The sequence below is a fragment of the Chlorocebus sabaeus genome, chromosome 21, assembly GCF_047675955.1.
Source record: "Chlorocebus sabaeus isolate Y175 chromosome 21, mChlSab1.0.hap1, whole genome shotgun sequence".
NCBI lineage: Eukaryota > Metazoa > Chordata > Mammalia > Primates > Cercopithecidae > Chlorocebus > Chlorocebus sabaeus.
In genome coordinates, this window is record NC_132924.1 from 57,306,592 (window position 1) to 57,327,626 (window position 21,035).

The 21,035-nt window shown below is 39.6% G+C and overlaps 1 protein-coding gene across 1 annotated transcript in view; it reads right to left on the reverse strand.

The window, feature by feature from the left end:
- Nucleotides 1-3,431: 3,431 nt before the first annotated feature.
- The window catches only part of ASB4 (ankyrin repeat and SOCS box containing 4), a 54,088-nt gene continuing 36,484 nt past the window's right edge, over nt 3,432-21,035 (reverse strand). Inside the window, exons 3-5 of the mRNA XM_007982110.3 lie at nt 15,049-15,539; nt 7,101-7,214; nt 3,432-6,075 (exon numbers count right to left, since the gene is read on the reverse strand). Of these exons, the coding sequence (XP_007980301.1) occupies nt 5,887-6,075; nt 7,101-7,214; nt 15,049-15,539 (794 nt within the window). The 3' untranslated portion in view covers nt 3,432-5,886. The remainder of the gene's footprint in view (nt 6,076-7,100; nt 7,215-15,048; nt 15,540-21,035) is intronic.

Here is a 21,035-nt window from a genome sequence, read left to right on the forward strand (position 1 = left end):
GCTTTTTGTGTGTGCATCAGTCAGATCCTTAGCGGAAATGGAGGACACACTCAGTAGGGGAGACTGAAGAGAATCTAATCAAGGGCTAGCTGTGGAAGTGTAGGTAGCTTAGAGGAAGCAAGCAAGGAATGAGGAAGCACCCGGACAGGGGTGCAGGCAACTCAGTGGAAGCTGTGACTACCCCTGGGTCTGAGAAAGCAAGTTGAGGAAGCAGCTACTATAACCCAGGGAGAATAGGAGTTTAAGAGTGGCTGCTGACAGGAGGTGTGGTCTTGGTAAAGGAATTCATCCACCAGCAAGTAGTGACCAAGCAGGGAGGGAGCCAGGAAGGGCCCCAGTCTTCTGCTTATCTTCCCATGGACTGAACCCTCTAGGAAGCCAGGCGACAGGGAGTTAGTTGATACAGTCTGTGAAAGTCATTCTGCCAAGACCCAGAGCAGGGTAGAGAGAGGATCCTTGTTTAGAGAATGGGCAGCTCATTTTGTATGTCTTGCTTCCTGAATCAAATTAATTGCAATCTATATTGGTTCCCACCATTTGTCAGTCAAATACTGACTTTCCGCTTCCACTACATCTGGAACAGGACAAGGAGTGAATGTTTGCCTTTGTGCCTATCAGCAGGTGTCTAGGCTCCTGGATCTTGAGAAGGACCTCAGTACCTACCTTTTACATCTGAGGCTGCCTTACACATCCCAGCATGATAGCTCTGTTTTGTCCATTTTTCCCTGCTTAGTAAGCACTGAAAACTAATCCAGGCTGTCTTTAAGAAATACAAGGTGGCTATTTTATTTCCATAACTGGATTCAGCATATATTTACATAGTGGCTATCCAATATCATAGAGGCATACCTCTATCTGAGAAAACAGAAAAACAATTAGTAAAGAAAAAATTAAAGCTCACTTAAACCACTTAGTGTGGCTTTTTTAAAAAGAAAAACAACAACAACAACAACAACAACAACTGCTGGCCAGGCGCAGTGGCTCACGCCTGTAATCCCAGCACTTTGGGAGGCCAAGATGGCTGGATCGTTTGAGGCCAGGAGTTTGAGACCAGCCTGGCCAACATGGTGAAACCCCACCTCTACTAAAAATACAAAAATTAGCCAGGCATGGTGGTGGGCGCCTGTAGTCCTAGCTACTCGGGAGGCTAAGGCAGGAGAATCACTTGAACCCAGGAGATGGAGATTGCAATAAGCAGAGATCATGCCATGGCACTCCAGCCTGGGCAACAGAGAGAGACTCTGTCTCAAAACAAAGAAACAAACAGACAACAACAACAACAAGCCACTTTTGGGTGATGCTTTTGCATACATTGTTTTTCACTGATGGCAGATATGATCAAACATGAACAAAGCAACTTTTCACTGAAATGAAGGTTTTGAAAATCCTTTCTGATCAACCAAATGGCTTGGTTAGATAGCATCTAAATTTTTTTTAAAAAACTGTGTAGTTTTTATCCTTATTTCTAAATAAAAGCAAATAAACCAAAACCTTGAGCTACTAAAAATGAATCTTAAAGTGACTTGGTAACAACACTCCTTCTTCTTCCCATATTTATCAGAGAACTACACAGGTAGTAATACTGAATAAAGTCCTTTTTTAAAATTTTTTCTTTACAGTCAAGGTCTCGCTCTGTTGCCCAGGTTGGAATACAGTGGTCTAATCACAGGTCAATGCAACCTTGAACTGGTGGGCTCAAGTGATTTTCCTGCCTCAGCCTCTGGAGGAGCTGGGACTACAGGTGTGTGCCTCCACACCCAGCTAAGAGAATAAATTCTTGCATGTGAAAAAATAAATGAATGAAATTATTCTACCCTCTGTTCATTCATTCTGATGACCAATGACCCTCCCTGCTAGGAATCTCATTGCTAATCTATGTCCCGCTTCAAAATTCATCTCCTCCTTCTCTCTCCCCCATTGAAGATGGAAACAGCTGAGAAATCAGTTCTGTACGTGATAAATTTTCAGGTGACTAAATTTTTCCATAGTAAAATAGATCATTGCATCTATGTTACTACTTACAAAAATACGAAGATTCAAAAATTAATTGGTTGGCATGTTTACTAATCCTCCACTTCTATCCCGACTCCCTACCTCAAAAAAGCCCAAGAAGGTCAGGGACCTGGTTTGTCTTGTTCCCCCATGGATTCCCAGCTGTCATCAAAGTCCTGACACAGTACAAGCTCACCCAACAGTTCCCAAAGTGAATAGAAATCTACAATGTATCACCTGCAGCTACAGCTTCACTCTAAGGATATACTACTCCACTGGTGGGAGTCTATCTGTACAATATAATGATTACGACAAAAACAAGGACATGAGTAGTAATAAAATGCTACTGAGTGTCATGGTCTGCTCTACATGCTTTAATCTGTTAATTAACTTAAACTTCAAAACAATCCTACAAAAGTCCTATGAAGTAGGCACCATGACTATTCTCATTTTACAAATGAGAAAACCCAGGCATGGAGCAGGTGTGTCGTTTTCCATATATTATGAGTCAGATAAAGAGGGGACCCAGACAGACAGCATCGGAGCCAAGCCTCTGAACGTCTAACTGTAATGCATCTACTTTATCCTCCTAAAGAAAGTAACAGGAATTCCTTCCAGATACTAGCTGCGGTGTTTGTGTTTCAAAGAAAATGAGTGAGTAGTTGAATTCATTTGTAAAAGTTTTGAAAGTGTACCAACTTAGAATTTTGTAAGTTCTTCACAATCAGATAAGTAATAAAAACCTAAGGCTCAGCTGTCTTTTCCAACATTGATAATCCACTGCAAATGGTTTGTTACTTTTCTTATCCCTACAATCATCGTTCGACTACTGTGTTTTTATCAGAACCCACTGGGTTTAGAATGGAAGGACGAAGTAGAGACATAACACTCGGTGATTAAAAAATAGGACACAAGTGTGTCTAGTTCCTAAGAAGCAGAGAAAACCAGATAGGTGGTCTTTCCCTCATATCTAAGATTCTTCCTCTCATGTAAGTTTCAGAAGAGAGATAGTTTTTTCTTCAAGATAGTAGATCCTATTTACAGAAAGTTTTCTAAGAAAGTAACAAAGGCATCAGGAGGATATAATTTCCTCTGTTGCTTTGCCCAGGGTTTAGTGGACAGTGAGAATGAAGGAAAATGAAAAACCCCAGGAAGACAGATATGGTGAGAGGTAGAGAAGAATGATTCAGTACAATTTCTTTATTATTATTAAAACACCCTGTTCTTATAGCAAGAGTCTGCACTGTATTTGTGTTTAGGTCACCCTTTACTTTCTTTTGAAAACATTATTTATTTACAGGCACAATCCCTGATTCTCTTTTTCTTTCTAACTGTTGATAAAAGCAATGAAATGTATAGAGTTCTTCAGTGCCATTGCTGAAAAGTCAAAGTTGGGTTAGGGAAAAGAGTCTTATTGGTAAGTAAACAACTCACGAAGATGAAAGGAGACAGAAGAGCTTTATTTAAGTTCTCTAAATAGAAGTTCAAAGTTAAGGAAAAATCACTTTAGTTCCACCAATAAAAAAATTACAAACAAGTAGCCATGTATTCTACACTAGATGGACATGAGTGTTTAAGCACAAGCAAGGTGAATAAGAAAAGTTTTCATTTCCCTCGGCGAGGAACATCTTCTCCTTTGTCCTCAGCATCAATTTTACCTGCCCCAAGTCAGTGCATCACAAGCTTTTCTGTTAGAATACTCCTTAAGATGCAGGGCAGCAAGCAATCCTCCAATTGTTCCAGGGTATGATCTTGTTTTACTTTTTAAATTACTACTATTTTAAGATTGCAATAGTTTTGGGGGTCCAGGTGGTTTTTGGTTACACGGATAAATTCTTTAGTGGTGAATTTTGAGATTTTAGTGCACCCATCACTGGAGCAGTGTCCCAATATGTAGTCTTTTATCCCTCACCCCACTCTCAGGCTTCCCCTTGCAAGTCCCCATAGTCCATTATATCACTCTCTATGTCTTTGCATCCTCATCGCTTAGCTCACACTTATAAGTGAGAACATACGGTATTTCACTTTCCATTCCTGAGTTACTTCACTTAGAATAATGGCCTCCAGCTCCATCCAAGTTGCTGCAAAAGACATCATTTCATTCTGTTCTAGGATGTGTTCTAATACCAGTTGCTGCAAGCAAACTATTTTTTGAAGGATCAAGCTTTATATGAATAATTCATACAAATTCAGCATTCTATTCCATGATATAGATCTTGTTTTAGTACAAAATATCTCTACCAAAATATCTGAGTAAAACTGATACTTAAAAGAGATTACTGTATCCACCTATGACTTTTCCTACACAGCCCTTGGAGTAAGACAATCCCAGTTGAGAAGCACAGTCTCAACTGGGATTAACCAGTTAGGTGATTGCCAGTTACATTAAATGACAGCCTATTGGAATATCTGATATCATCTCTATTCAACACTCCAGCATCCAAAGTTAAATATGACGGAGAACCACACACATAAAAGAAACCTGCTCACAACTGACAGATTTATTTGCAATTTACTTCTGCTTTAACCTCTAAAAAATGATGCTAAGAGGCAATGAGCTTATCTAAAAGTGATTAGCAATAACAAAAAAAGTGAAGCAAAATTGACCTCATAAACCACAAAGCCCAGAGCTTAATCGCCTACATTTCTCTTCCTGCAATCCACTAACTAGCTAGCCTGACTAACACATTTATCTTCCCACGTTTCTCAAACTTTTACCATTTTCAAAAAGTCTCTCTATTTACTTTTTGTAGCCCACTGTCACTAGCAAAGTGCTCCTTATCTCTTAGCTACAATGCTATGAAATGTCAATCTGCTACATAAAAAGACCAAAGTAATCAACTAAGTCCCCTCACACACTTTCTTTCCCCCATTTTCCTATGCTTCCTTTCCACAGGCACTGGAGCCATTGAGTGTGCAATATTTTTCTCAAGGAGTCTGAGAAAGTGTTAATACTAACAAAGAAACCATACCAAAATGACAAACTATCTAGAAAAAACCTTAAAAATACACTAACAAGAGCAGGAGATCCTTCTACTTTACACAACCCCTTCACTCTTTATCTTCATGCTTAAAAGAAAAATCACACTTCATGTCAGAAACACAACTTTGAAAGACAAGTGTTAAAAATGAGTCTGCACCTGTACTTTTGCCCCGTCACATTATATTGCAATTAGCTGTGTATATGTCTGGATCCTCTGCTAAATGGTGAGAACCTGGAGGGCAGGAGTCACATGGGACTCATCTTTGCATCTCCAGTCTCTGGCTCAATGATATCCGTTCAAATGTCCATTCTTGACTATTAACTAGACTGATGTTTCTTTCTCATTTCTAATTTGACTCCAAGATCTCCTTGTTTTGACTATGCTCACATGCTTTCATCACTGAAATAAATTCGAGTAGCTTGGTTTGGGGGGCAGGAGTTTGCAAAACTAGCGACAGTAATTACTGCTAAGGGCTAATGGGGGAAGACACCAAGTTTAAGAGGCCAATTGCAAAGCCTACTATATGGCCATTAGAATGAGAATGTAAACATATTACTGATAAGGCACAGAATTAGATTGGTTGGAAGAAAACCTGGGTCCCATTTCAGATGAGATAAGATATGAGAAGTTTTACAAAAATATTTCAGGTACTTAGAGCACTATACGTATTAGTTATTACTGTTATATCAGTGCATTCTGAATACATCCTTGTCTTTGAAAATTCCTTAACTTTACTTCTTGTTTATTTCCCCATACCATGATATTCTAGGATTAATGACAGTGTTTGTAAAGTGTTTTGAAATCCCTGAAGTGTTATAATCAACCCAAGTACCATTTTATTTATGCAAACTGTGTCTACGCAGCGAGTCCACTTAAATACCTAGGATTGGGAACTGCTGTCTCATAAGGCTTAATAAATAATTCCCTCTGGCTCTAAAAGCAAGTACTTTTTCAATGACAATGGGAGGGAAAGCAAAGGAATTGCTCTATGGCATCTGTTGTGTAACGTTCTTCTAATGGCACATCTCGATAAATGCATGAGAGTCCTTGGAGAGTTACAGCACACAGTAAAGAGAGAGTGGTAAAAATCCCAGTATTTCTGAAAAGGAAGGCAAGACAAATTAAAGTTAGCAAGTCCCCACAGTTTACATCAATAAAAATCAACAATGCTGCAACTAACCTCTACTTTACACATAATGGCAGCTTCCTAGGGTCTCTATTGGTGAGGCAAAAATTAAATGCAATATTGAAATGGGAGCAGTGAGGCGGTGGTATACAAGGAAAGGGGAGGGGAAATAACACTCTACAATTCAGAACCCAGGAGATAAGATAAAATATGCATGTGTGAACTGCCTGGACCAATCTAAACCAAAATAGCAATTTTAAACACATTATATGCTTGGTGTGATGCATATATTCAGATATTTAATGGAAGTGAAGGATTAATGCAGCTCACTCAAGTTAGGTGACTTTAAAAAGTAACACAGCTAATAAGTAGCAGAATAAGATTACACCTAAGCCACAGACCTCCAAGCCCAGTGAACTTTGCACCCTGTGCCTGAAGCCTTTCATGAGTTAGAGACAGACTTTGACTTCTAAAACCAAGAACCAAGGATGTTCAGTGGGAAGGACTGGTATACATAGGTAGCAAAGTCTGAAAGCCTGCAAGTGAGAACTTGACTCTGCCAATTGCTTTCTGTAGGACCCAAGACAGGGTTTTTAAAACTCTTTCCTGCCTAATAGTCACTTCACGATATTTAAAAGTCAATGAAATAATCTACACAAAACGCTTTAATATTCCAGTAAAAATACTATATGAGTAATTCCCAAATGCCATCATTTAACTCATCTAAATTAATCAGAAGAAAGGAAAGCTGCTCCCTTTATATACTTAATTCAACTTGCCCTTAAATGGAGGAATTCCCCAAGACACTCCTTAATGCCACATATTTGATGGAAATATTAACTCTCAAACTCATATTTTATAACTCTTTGTCTCATTGCATTTGAATAGGCTGTAAAGACATTCTCAAAACCAACTGTTTTATTAGAATTTTGCGTACTTCTAGAGCAGTCTGGAAGTACTCGATAGTGAAAACTATAGGAAGGGAATCGATTATTTACCTCCAGGTCATCATTGGGGATAGCTCTTCTCCACTTTGTGTTCCATCTGATGTGCTCATAGGCATTGACTACAACTTCAATTGCTTTAGGACAAGAATGGCAGGCCTGTATCACCTGTAGAGGAAGCACAGAGTTTCATTAGCTTGATGCACATATATGGTTCATTCTTTTTGCTCACAGAGACATCAAGAGTTCACAGACCAGTGGGCATGGTAGCATGTTCCTATAGTCCCAGCTACTTGGGAGACTGAGGCAGGAGGATTGCTTGAGCCCAAGAGTGCAAAGCTATCTTGGGCATCATAGCAAGACCCTATCTGTAAGAAAAAAAAAAAACAAACCAGAACCCACAGACTAATTAAGCTCCCTGTATTGCTAAAATGATTTTAAGAAGTCTCATGCCTTTAAGTATTCCAGTACACTGCCACCATGGCACATAGGCAGATTAATAAAATCAGATCAATTTCTTTCACCTTCCACGAGCAAGTGAAAAAGAGTCGCTAACAAAGAAGATGAGAACCGAAGAATTACTTTGTCTTTGTACATAACTAAAGCAATTTTGAGACAGACTGGACACAGAATACGTTTCCAGCTGCCTGGGAAACTCTTCCAGCTCTACAGAACCTTTTATCAAAAAATTCTATGTTAGTCAATCAACTTAGATTCGCTGGTGACCACGAGGTAAAGTAAACTACAGAGTAACATACAAGTTGAGCCTCATTATCTTCCCAGTTGAATACCTGCAGAGGACTGGTGTCATGTACTAAACCACACTTATTGGTGTTTTACCTTTCATCAACAAATAAAAGACGACATGAAATTCAGTTAGCTCTTAGCACACTCTGCTTAACAGTTTATTGACCAACCAAAAATACTCGAAAGCTGAGTCAAAGTGGCCAGAATTTCCTTCAGGAGACAGAAAGATTTAGGTTTAACATTTAGATCAAACTAGATGGATGTTTATACACTTAACCAACTTTTGGTGTGGCCAGGAAAAGGCACTCCTGAGTCCCAGTTTAATCATCTTTCTTTCCATTGCCACCAGACAAGCAGCTCCAGCCACAGACCTGCTCTTCTAAATTTTCTCATCATGAGTTTCATATCAGTCCCATTTTTCCCTTGAAACTTTGGAAAACATAAATCAACTTCTCCAAGGGGTCCTTCTAAAGCCCCTTTCACTTCATGTTAGGTGAGGAGGAAGCCCATCCTTCACCATTAGAAGAGAGGCATGCCTCTGCACATAAACAACTTTCTCCAAAGACATTTCTTCCTAATTTCCCAGACCATCTCAACCTCAACTTATTATTGTTGAGCAAAAGATCATAAAACCGACTTTCCCTCCATAGGGAAATGTGATGCTTGACAACCTTCCTCACAGGTGGTCTAGCATTGCCTTTTTCAGTGTAGGGTGGTAAAGACCTAATGTCTTGGGATCACAAATAAAACACAGACAGAAAGGCTATGATCTTAATACCCAACTAAGTAAGAGTGTGTGCATGTGTGTGTGTGTGAGTGTGTCTGTGTGTGTTGACAGTAAAGAGGCCAACCTGGATGGAGTCAAGGAAGGGCTAAAGGTCAGAGCTGGTAAGATGAAGCCAGCTGGCAGCACACCTGGAAGCCAGTCTGAAGAGCTTGGGATTGACTTGACAGAGAACAAGAGGCTATTATACACTCTTAACAAGAAGAGGTGATATTCAACCTATCCATTCCATTAGGAAGCCTTTATTGAGCACAGGTTTAGTACTATGACAGTAATTCTGGGATTTATGACCTGTTTTTTGTCTTTAAGGAGTTTACAACCTAGTGGAAGAGAAAAGACACAAATAATTTCAAAGAGTTAGAGAGCAATATAAGTCAGTAAGCAATAAAAGACTAACTTAAAGATCATCAAGTGCTGCTTGAGCACCATCAGCAACGCAGAGAGGAGAAGACCAGTGAGTGCATCAAGGGCAGAGAGTGGAGGGGAGGCTGACGGGAAGTACACCAACCGGCTCCTAGGCTGGCGTCAGCGCTAGTGCTGGGAAGGAAGGGTGGCTGAAGCTGGGAGAAGGAACAAGTCTAGGGCTTACTATTAATCAGATAGGAGGAGGAAAAAATACAACTTGGAAGCCAGAGATAGAGGACAAACAGAGTTGCCAGTGATTGACAGAAATGAGGAACATACTAATCTGGGATGGACAGATAATGAGGAGGAGGATAGTTCTTTTTTTTTTTTTTTTTTTTTTTTTAGGCAGAATTTTACTCTTTTAGCCCAGGGTGGAGTGCAATGGCACAATCTTGGCTCACTGCAACCTCCGCCTCCTGGGTTCAAGCAATTCTCCTTCCTCACCTCCCAAGTAGCTGGAATTACAGATCATGCCACCACTCCCGACTAATTTTTGCATTTTTAGCAGAGACGAGGTTTCACCATGTTAGTCAGGCTGGTGTTGAACTCCTGACCTCCAGTAATCTGCCCACCTAGGCATCCCAAAGTGCTGGGATTACAGGTGTGAGCCACCGCACCCAGCCATTCATATCAGCCAAAAATGTACACAATAGAGGCTCCCATGAGAAGGCTAATATATAGTTATTATGTGTCATCAAAATATGTGCTGGCTAAAGCCATGAAGTTCAGCGACACTCTAAATGGGTATAAATGGAAAAGATAGAGGATCATTACCTACAGCTTCAGAAATCCTAGTAGGCATGAGAGAGGAAGAAAGGAAAATAACAGCTACCATTTTTTGAGGACTTACTATGTGCAAGAGACTGTGCTAAATCTTCATATACTTTAACTTGCTTAGCCGTTGAACAATCCTATGAGATTGGTCCTATAATCATCCCCATTTCAGAGATTGAAGGCCAAAGGCTGAGAAAATTTAACCTCTGGGTCTTTTAGCTAGGAAATGGTAGAGTCAGGATTTAAACTCAAGTCTGCATGACTCCAAAGTCAAAAGAAAACCAGACACGTCAGAGTAAAAGACACCAAATGAAGAAAGTATTCAAAGTGAGGTTATCACGGGGGTCGTGAAGATCAAGAGATCAAGACAGATTACATACTAGCAGATTGAATTAGAAGGTTAAGTCACTGGGAGTTGAGTGGACTGAAACAGGTAAGGAACAGATTATGGGGGATAAATAAAAGATAAACGAAAAGTTGTAGCTAGGGCTGGCCTGTCCTCATCTTTAAGACCCTTGGTGTCATAGCATGCAGAGTATTAGAGGCCCAATAAATAATTTTCCCTTCTTAGTGTAGGACCCATTAAAAAATGAAATGAAGATGACAATCAGAGATCAGAATATCATCTTTATTACTGATAAAATAGATTACATATGTTTAGTTAGGGGCCATACACAGATTCTAACACTCTACCCCTAAACTGAATTTATGCCCCCAAATTGCAGGCCTCTCCCTGCCAGACAGAGTTTATTATTGGAAGCTTGCCACATGAATGAACAAAGAATTCAAGGATCCTCTAGACCCAAGGTTAAGCAAGCTAACTCAACTCTGCCTCCCAACTCATCAATCTGTTAAGTGAAGTGAGAAGGTTGGGGACAGAGATTAGTGGGGGTTTTATTTTAGTAGCATTTTCCTCATGAGAACATGAGACAAAGGAAACATGAGACAGCAGACTGGTGTGGACCCCAAAGGGAGAAACCACAGCCTCCTTTTGGCCTTCCCAGCCCAGAAAACAGAAGATGCTCAGTAAGCTTCACCTTCATGAGTCTCTGGCATCTCTATTCTCCCTTCATGGAGGAACAATTAGACAAAAAAAGCTATTTCTACTGTGGTGACTACTGGAGAGAGATTTAGATATCTCACCTCATCATCCAACCCCAAAATCATGGATTAATACACAATCTATTAAAAAAGAGATTCAAGGTAAGTCTCCCTGCCACTGTTCTCACCCAAACATCATCTGTAAGTCACTTCAGCAGACTTCTCAAGCCACTTGCACTCTTATATATTGATATATATGTGTTCAGAAAGGTACTTAATGATCAAAGAGAACTGCCTAGCTTCATACACAGCATTGTTCAATGGAGAAATCATCCTCACCTCCCCCAAACCCTCATGTTACCTTTCCTCCTGTAGAAAAATGTCTTTCTTTCCCTACAAGAAAACCCAATCTTGGCTCCCTGGGGTGTCACTTTCTTCTGAATTATGCTGGGAGAAAAAAAAAAAATCAAACGTCCTTTTGTACCCTAGAAAGCAATTGCAGACCCTATAATTCTTTTTTCCCCCGCTTATGTAATTTACACATTGGCTTTCAGTGAAATATACCCTCTACAAATTTGCTTTGTATTTGGAAGAACCATCTTCAGCTCTGACCTTGTTCCTTGTAAATAAGGAAACTGAATTCTCCACCCACACAAGAACGAATCACTTTATCTTCTGGATAAATGAGTCAGTCACTTACTTCTCATAAAGATGACTTTCTCTTTGGAAAGTCAGACTGTGGAGTAGTTGTTCTAAATCACTTTGAAGCATCTGCATAGTAAATTGAATAGTTTTTCTTTGCTTTTCCTTTGGAAGGGGTCCAGCTCTCCTACACAGTCTGTTGAGTAGCAACAAAAATGTTTGTTTGTAATACCAGCCATCTACCAGTAGCCAACTCTTATCGTAATCTCTTTAGCGTACAGCCAAACTAAAGGAACTCAAAGGAACAAAATAACTGAATAAGAAAATGTTAACCATGGACAAAGTTGGTTGGAACACACAATTGTATGCCTACTTTACAGGCTGGTGGAACCATCAAGAAAAGCCAGCAGGGGAGATGCCTATGCTGGACCAAGAGCACATGTTGAGAGGAGGAGAAGGAAACACCAGGGTTGAATGCCACTACTGGAGTCCACAGCAAGTTTCAGAATACAACTCAACATTTAGTCTCTGGGCAGGGACTCACACACATACTGCCGCTCCTGGTTGGGAAGATCGCTATAGTAAACCAGGCCCAGGAGCACCAATTCTCCTGCTCAACACATGTGTAAGAATAATAATAGTCATAGCCATCATTTGTTTAATGGTTACCATGCCCATGGCACCATGCTAACCACCTCTCAAATACTATCTCATTTAATTCTCAAAACAACCTTGCAAGAAGGCTATTACTAATCACGGATAAAGTGATGGAGTATGTTTCTCTGGCACCTTCATGCCCTGTGTCCCTGTCCATCCTTTTCCCTGGAAGGAAAGTAGTCTTTGAACGACAATATGCAGAAAATCATGCTTTGTGAAGTGAGCTGTGTTACAGAGGTAGATGTTTTTGTCTTCTAGAGGTAACATCATGAAGAATGACCAGTCCTTAGCAAGATGTAAGTAAGAAAAAAAGATGGAAGTAAACAAAGATAGAGATGTTTATAGATGCAGGATAAGACTGAAGGGAGGAACTGGGAAAGAGACTCTGCAAGGACTGAAAGAAGTCCAAGAGAAAGAGGAAAGAAATGTTTGGCACCATCCTCTGGGCTTTGAGCATATTTGTGATGTGCTATGAGTAGGAATAGCTTCCTTCTGGGGAAGGATTCAGTCTGCATATTATTGCCAAGGCATAAATTCAGGATATACTCATTCAACAGGGGAAGAAACTGAGGCCCAGAAACTTTCAGCAGTTTATTTAGTCACACTCTTAGGTAAGTGACAGAAATCAAGTTTGACCCCAAAGTCTGTGCTTCTCACCACCCTCACTATTTCCACTGTGAGTCTAAGCTACCCTCATCTCTCATCTAAATTATTGCAACTTTGCTTGCCCCCACTCAGAGTTATTCTCTTAAAGGCAGTCTAAAGGATCATTTTAGAATGTAAATCAGATTTTTATTTTTCCCAACTCAAAATCTTTCAGTGACTTCCTCTCCCATGCGGAGTAAAACACCAAGAACATTCCCACAGCTTGCAAGGCCACATATATGGCCTGCAGACAACCCACATACATACCTCTTGGATTTATCTTCCCCTTGCTCACTCCACTTCAGCCACTGTGGCTTCCTTGCTCTCCTTCAAACATGCTTAGCCCTCTCCTACCTCAGGACCCTCTCACCTGCTTTTCCTTAGGCCTGGAATGCTCTCCACACCTCCCCATCAGGTGTTTGCATGGCTTGTTCCTCCACATCCTTATTTTTTCTAATCAACTTAAAGTAGCACACATAATCTGGCATTCTCTCTCTCTTTTTTTTTTTTTTACCCTGATTTTTCTCCATAGTACCTAACATATCAGAGTATATTTATTTGGTTTTGTTTTGTTTGTTTTCTGTCTCCCACTAGAAAGTATCTTTCATGAAGGCCTTTGGGTCATTGCTGTACCTCCAGCAAATGAAACAGTGCTCGACACTTTGGAGGTGTCTAGTAAATATTTGTTAAATAAACAAATGAGTGAATTTGACACTTACTCTGCGTGACTTGATGAAAATGTATTAAGACAATTAGCTTTAGCTTAATCGCCTTTTAAATGTGAATAATGCCAGGGCCTACCTCAGAGTCAATTATAAAAATAAAACGAAATAATCTGTATAAAACCTATTTAGAGCTCAACACAGGACAGTTATTGTAACATTCTTCTTACTCTATTCCTCGTCTTAATCATTTATAGTTCTCTAAGAAAGTTTTGTAAAAATTCATGACATTCTGGGTTTTACATACAGTTTAAAAAAAAGAATTAGTTAATCTTCCATTAACATCCTGATAACCAAGAGAAAATTCCTTACTGAAATCACAGGAATTGCTGAACCCATCAAATCTTCATTTGAAAGTTCTCTGGTTTGTCCATCTGGAATTTGTCCTGACTGAATGAACTACCCTTAAATTCTCTAGTAGAACTTTTCTTCTAACTAAGCCTCACACTGCAGGACTTCAGACGAGTCCCTGACATTTTAGCCAGGTAAGAGGTAGAACTTAAGCTGTGAATTCAGAAAAACATCTGTTAATTTGCTTTCTGTGGCCTACTTAGTCAGCTGTTGTATACTTCAAACTCTTCTTCTTGTTAGTTAAATTTTTAGAGTAAGGGAGAATCCTAAGTATAGTACTATTTGATTTATTTTCAGATAAAATGCATTTTGGCCTCCAAATTACCAGCAAAAAAAACTATGCAAAATTCGCTCTCTTCCATATTTCTGTAGCACTCATTATTCTTCTACCTTATCATTTATCACAGCCTATTAAAATTACCCCTTTATTTGTTTGTCTCATCTGCTAGATTCTAAGCTTCTTGAGGATAGGTCCCATGTCTTAGTCATATCAATACTGTTAGCAACTGGTCCCTACGAGTCTGTTTGAGATTACGACTGTTATTAAGAAAAACTGTGCAGTGTGATATCATAAGAATAGATGCTGGAACCAAAGTATCTAAGGTTGAATCCTGGCACTGGCACTGTGGAAGCTCAGGTAATTTACTTAACTGTGCTTCAGTTTCCTCCTCTGTAGAATAGGGGCAATAATAATATATACCTTGTATGATTATTGTAAGAATTAAGAGATACAAAATTCTTATAACAGTGTGCTTATTTATTATATATAATAAATATGATTTTTAGTACTTAATAAATGTTAGCTTTCATTAAACTGGAAAATTGGGTGGCCCTTTCATGGCTACAAGCTAATTTCAAAGCAGACTGAGTCATCTTTAGATCAGTCATTCTGTTTAAAAGATGGCAAATGTATGCCTGTCTAACACTATTCACCTTTCTGGCAGACTTACCTCAGTCCCCCAGGAAGCCACCAGTGCATTGGTGTTCACACAAGGTATAAAAAATTATTTGCTACTCTTGTTCTCATTCTAGCTGTCACACCCAATTTCAAGCAAACCTAGACTAGGATGAATGAGGAGACAGCTAGGATTAGGTATGTAATGGAAGGTCAAAGAGGATCAGAGGTAGTTAGCCCAGGACTCAAGCCTCAAACAAGCTTCAGTTACTTGGAGATTTCAGACAGGGCCGCCATTTGAATCTCCCTCAACCTCATGACCACTGGGCAGAGCCTCACCTTGTGGAACTGTGGAGGGTATATTCGGGCAGCACCATGGTTCAACAGGAGCTGGTAACAGATTTCAGGCTGGGCAGCAGGGCGCACGGAGGTGACCTTCAGCACGTACTGGATGGCAGCACAGCCATTGATATCCATGAGATTGGCTTCGGCGCCAGCTTCCAGCATCATGTGCATGAGCACGTGGTCACAGTTCCAGGCTGCCTTGTGGAGGGGAGATTTAAAGTCGTCATCCCGGGCATTGACTTCGGCTTTGTAGTCAAGCAGCATGCGGCAGACGAGGTGGTGCTCTGTGCTGTACTCCTGCTCCTTAAAGCGGAGGGCCCAGTAGGCGGCGATGGCCAGGGGGGTCTCCATGTGGGCATTCACACTGTCTACTATGGCCCCGTGTTCCACGTAAAAGGCCACCAGCTCTGAAAGGCCGAAGTGGGCAGCCGTGTGCAAGGGCGTCTCCTCATCTTGGTTGTTGGTCTTCATGTTCACATTTGCCCCTATAAAGGGAAATTGAGGAAGACAATTATTTGAACGTGTTTTGTCATTATTCCTAAGGTTCGTTAAATAAGACTTTTCTCACTGTTTCTCTTTTAACTTCTGACTGCCATATAGTATCCCCAGCCCTCAACCCCTTGGTCCCCAGGCTCCCTTCCTGGGCCTGGTGGAAGCCATTCCCTTGAAGCAACATTGCCATCTCCTGGACAACCAGCAAAGGTACCCATGGGAGGAGAAGGAAGGATTTGTGCCAGAATGCTGGAGCCTTGCTGCATTTTGCTTCTTACTCCCAGGTGGACTTGGAAATACCAAGAGATTTCTATAACTAAGTCGTTTTTATCAATATAACAATGATATTTGCTAATATCATTAAAAGCAAATGTTATATCACAAACTTTGACTCTTTAAAAATCAACCGTTTTGAATATTCCACAAAATAATACTTTTCTTCTCTTTCATAGCAGATGAATCTAAAAGTTTGATGCAAGTAAACTTCAGTGGTATGGAAATTTCCTATCCCTTTGACTGAAATTACAGTATTAGGGCTGCCCAAGTCTGTGAGGCTTTCTTGGAACACAGCACCACCACCACCAAATATGCCTGTGCGTGCACACACACACATACATTCACACACGACTTTAGTCCCCAAACTAGCCTAAAGGTTATATTTTTCATCAAAAGGTGTAGAAGCTGGTATAGTAGAAATACTCACTGAAAGACAGAAAATTATTCAGAGACTGTAAAATGTTTGATTTATGGTTGACAAAGGATGTTAGAAATACGAACTTTTTGTGCTTGGAAAGCTCCTTAGAATTACTTAATCCAACCCACTTATTTAACAGACTAGAAAACTTAAGTGATTTTTGTTTTTCTAATTCGAAATGTTAAGTGTGAGAGTGGTCAACTCAAGAAGCTGAAATTTTCCTTCTCTGCCTAATTTAATGAGGTGAACCAAATGACCTCTAGGGGGCCAACTCTAATTCATCAACTCTACTGGAATTTTTTATAGCTACTTCAAGTCTGTAGAGACTTATTATTATTATTATTATTATTATTATTATTATTACTACTACTACTACTATGCTAGTAACTAGTATTTATTGAACTCTTAACCATGTGCAACATTCTGGGCTAAATGCTTTTCATATACTGCTTCATTGAATCTTCCAAGTAATCCTTTGCAGTAGGTGCAGTATTTATCCTAATTTTACGGATGAAGAAATTTGTACTCAGAGAGTTTAATAATTGGCCAAAAGTACAACCAGCTAGTTGTCACAGGTGCAACTAGCTGGGGTCAGTGTCACAGGTGGTAAAGTAATTTACCAAGACAGTTCTAGGTAAAGAAAGGCAGATTTATTAGAGAAGTATGAAAATACATTGCAAGGTTGCAACCGGCAGCACAGCAGAGAAGAGACTGTGTAGAGGCAGGGTGCAACTGCAGCGAAGTTTTATAGTGTTGTGCTGGAGGGAGCTGCTGTGCTGAAGGAGGTCATTGTGCCCACAGAACAAGGTCATTGTGCCAGGAAGAAGTCATTGTGATTTCCCATTTCTCAGAACAATTGTTCATTGTTCTTCCCCACCTGGGGCTCTCGCCCACCAAGGACCCCTTCCTCGTTGTTGAACCAAGGTTTGGAAACAGATAGCCTGGCTTGGAAATTCCTTATCACTGTTCTATTTTACCTCATATTACTTTTCTGAAGGAAAATTTTTCTGTAGTTTACTCTCTTTTACTATATGAAAACCAGAAAGTAGTAAAAAGATAACATTACATTTTGTTAGCTTTAAAAAAATCCGTTCACCATGTGTTGTTCCTTTATGCCCTTATTTATGGCATCTGCTGATCATATGGAACATATTTGAGAAAGCCAAAACTCCTACAAGCATGCTCAATATCCCATACAAAATCAGTCCCCAAGGAAGGTACCCAAGAGTACATTGCTCTGTAAACTCTGAGACTGTATTCGTAACTTGTAGAAGGCAGAACTGTAACCAAAGATGGTGTTTCATGAAGCCATCTGTGTTTATCAGTATTCTGCCCTAGAGAAGTTCTGGGTCAGGTCTTATTTCAGGTCAGCTCGTCTTTGCTCTAGAGTGAAATGGAATGAATGAGAATGTCTTCCCAGAAGCCATGTGCAGGGTCACTTCAGATGCTGGAGAATTTCCAGTAAGGAAGAGAATCAAAGGGTCAGGATGAAATTCTTACGGGCCAACTTGGAACAAACCACATCCTTTACTTTTTAATGCAGTTGGACATTTACAATTGATCTTTGACCTGTTGGTACAACTAGATATGCTACATGGTTTCCTTTTCTGAATAGGAGTTCCTTATTTTTATACTTGAATTATGTCACCAGTATAACTTTTCCAGGAAATATGTAAAGTACAATGATTTGACTACTTTTTTATTTTAGATTTTGTGATTTATTCAATAAATTAGAGATCAGAAACATAAATTCCTGGGAGCTTTGAATATATTTTTAATGTGAAAATACAATGTATTAGTTTCCAAGAGCTGCCCTAACAAAATACCACACACGAGGTAGCTTAAAACAGCAGAAATTTATTCTCCTACACCTCTGGAGACTAGAAGTCCAAAATTAAAGTGTCTAGTGTTGGTTTCTTCCAAAGACTTTGAAGGAGAATCTGCCTCAGACCTCTCTCCTACCTTCTGTTGATGGCTGGCAGTCCTTGGCTTGTAGACCTATCACTCTAGTCTCTGCCTTCACCGTCACATGGCATTCTCTCTGTGTCTCTGTGTTGTAGGAAAATCCGGGTTCTTGTCACATGACCAGGTTAATTTGGCATGCAGACACTTTGAAGGATGAGTGGTTACAGACTTTATTCAACAAAAAGGAAAAAGACTCTCAGCAAAGTGAGAGGGGTTCCTGTTAACAGGCCCCATCTCACAGACTGAATCCCAGGTTACCACCCAGGAACAGGAGAGGCCAGGCTGCTCTCCACTGCAAACGGCAGGAACTTCCATAGCTCCATCCCATTCTCCCAGTGTGCAGGTTGGTTGGAGGGTCTCTGGGGACCCCATTATACTTGGCTGTCTCATTTGTGTCTCCACATGGTCATCTTCTTATAAGAACACCAGTCATACTGCAATAAGGAAAAACCTTACTCTAGTATGATTTTAACATAACTTAATTACACCTGCAGCAACCCTATTTCCAAATAAATTCACATGCTGAAGTATTGGAGATTAGAACTTGAACGTATCTTTGTGTGTGTGTGTTTTGGGGAGTGGCACACAATTTGACCCATAACACATAACATACATTACACAGTATATAAAAATAAGTATGCACAGTTTTTAAAAATTATTATAAAGCCATCACCATCTAATTACATCCTTGGTCAAGAAATCAGACACTCTTAGACCCAGAAAATCCTTCCATTTTTCAATTTTTGAACTTTGAATAAATGGAATCATAAACACAAATTCTTTTGACTTGCTTCTTTCACTCAACATTGTATTGGTGAAAATAATGTATCTTGTGAGGTTTAGTTCTCATTTGTTCATTTTATTATATCTGTCTTTTAGCACAATTTATCCATTCAACTGGAGGTAGGCATTACCCGTGTCAGGCTACCCCAAGCACTGATGCCATGGGCATTCTTGCACATTCTTGTACTCTGGTGCTCACGTGCAGGGGTTTCTCTGGGCTCTACATCTATGAGTGGAATTGCTGGGTCACTGCGTATGCATATCTTCAACTTCATTAAGTACTGTCAGATAAGCAGTTGTACCAGTTTACACTCTGATAAGCCATGCATGAGGGTTTCTCATTGTACTACAACCTTATCAACATTGGTATTTTCCGTCTATTTAATTTTAGCCAATTTGTTCGTTGTAGAGTGATATCTCATTTCATCTGAATGGTTTCCCTAATTACCAATGAAGTTAGACATGTTAATATTTTTACTGACCAACAGTGCTTTTATGTTACTCTTAGAAGCATTTCCATGTTATCGTATAGACATTTTAAACATAATATAAAATAACTACATACTCCTTAGAGTAAGTTTACCCCACTGTGTTGATTTTTTCCAAAATTTTGATCTTACAATTAATGCTACAATTAATAATTTTGTATGTAAATTTTAGGATTATTTCCTTGGAATAAATTCCCCAAAATAGAATTATTAAGCTGAAACATTTGAACTATGTTAAGGGTCTCTATTAATAACTACTGGCCGGGCGCGGTGGCTTAAGCCTGTAATCCCAGCACTTTGGGAGGCCGAGACGGGCGGATCACGAGGTCAGGAGATCGAGACCATCCTGGCTAACCCGGTGAAACCCCGCCTCTGCTAAAAAAAAAAATACAAAAAACTAGCCGGGCGAGGTGGCGGGCGCCTGTAGTTCCAGCTACTCGGGAGGCTGAGGCAGGAGAATGGCGTAAACCTGGGAGGCGGAGCTTGCAGTGAGCTGAGATCTGGCCACTGCACTCCAGCCTGGGCGACAGAGCGAGACTCCGTCTCAAAAAACAAAAAACAAAAACAAAAAAAACAAAAAAATAATAACTACCAAAAGTTACATTTTTATCTCTCTCTGTGATGCATAAGACTACTTACTTCACTAACCAGTATATTACACATTTAAAGAGAAATTCTTGCTAGTTTGGTAGCAAAAATAAAGTCTTATTTTTTTGAAATCCAAATTCATTCGACTATTAGAGTTTAGACACTTTATCTGTAATTATTAACTAGTGGTATTTCTTTTTTAGTTAATTGTCCAAATTTAGTTCTTGCATCTTTATTAGCTGAAATTGTTCTGCTTTCTTTGCACTTTTATGAGCTCTTCATCAAGATATAAGCTTATGCTCTCATAATTGCTATAAACATTGTAACCAGTTTGATTTTTCCTAAATACAGTGATGTTAACTTTCGATTGTCAAGTTTTTCCTTGCCTTTTCCTTTGTACCAGAATGTCCTACTCCTTTCAGAAGTTGCATAACAATCTCAATTAATTATAATCTAGTTTTTATAAATGTTAAAAAAATGTTTAACGTTTGATTCGTCTGGATTTTATTTTGGTGTACATATCAATTTAGGAAGAATTGACATTCTTACAGTATGGAGTCCTTCCATGCAGACATACTTTCTCTAAAAAGTTTTCTTTACATTTCTATAAACTATACCCTATAAAATTTGCAGCAGTTTTCATTCTAGATGGGCAGAGTACATTGTTTCTTGGGGAGATAAAGTGACTTTTAATGGGAGAAGTTCCTTCATGAATCTTTTAATTTTTGCAAGAGGGTCTCCAGAACGAGTCTAGAATGATAGCAAATGAGACAGATAAAAATTTAAATTTTCTCTGCATGATAAAGAAGAAGGAATTTTCAGATTTCATCTGTGGGCAAAAGAAACACTGGTTTGTGTGCACTGAGAATGGGATGAAGAGCAGAGACAGGATAAGAATTTCAGCAGAGAAGATGGAGACCTCTTCCGGTCCTGAGGGTCTTGATTCCTTGAAGAGCCTTTGTGTGGTACTA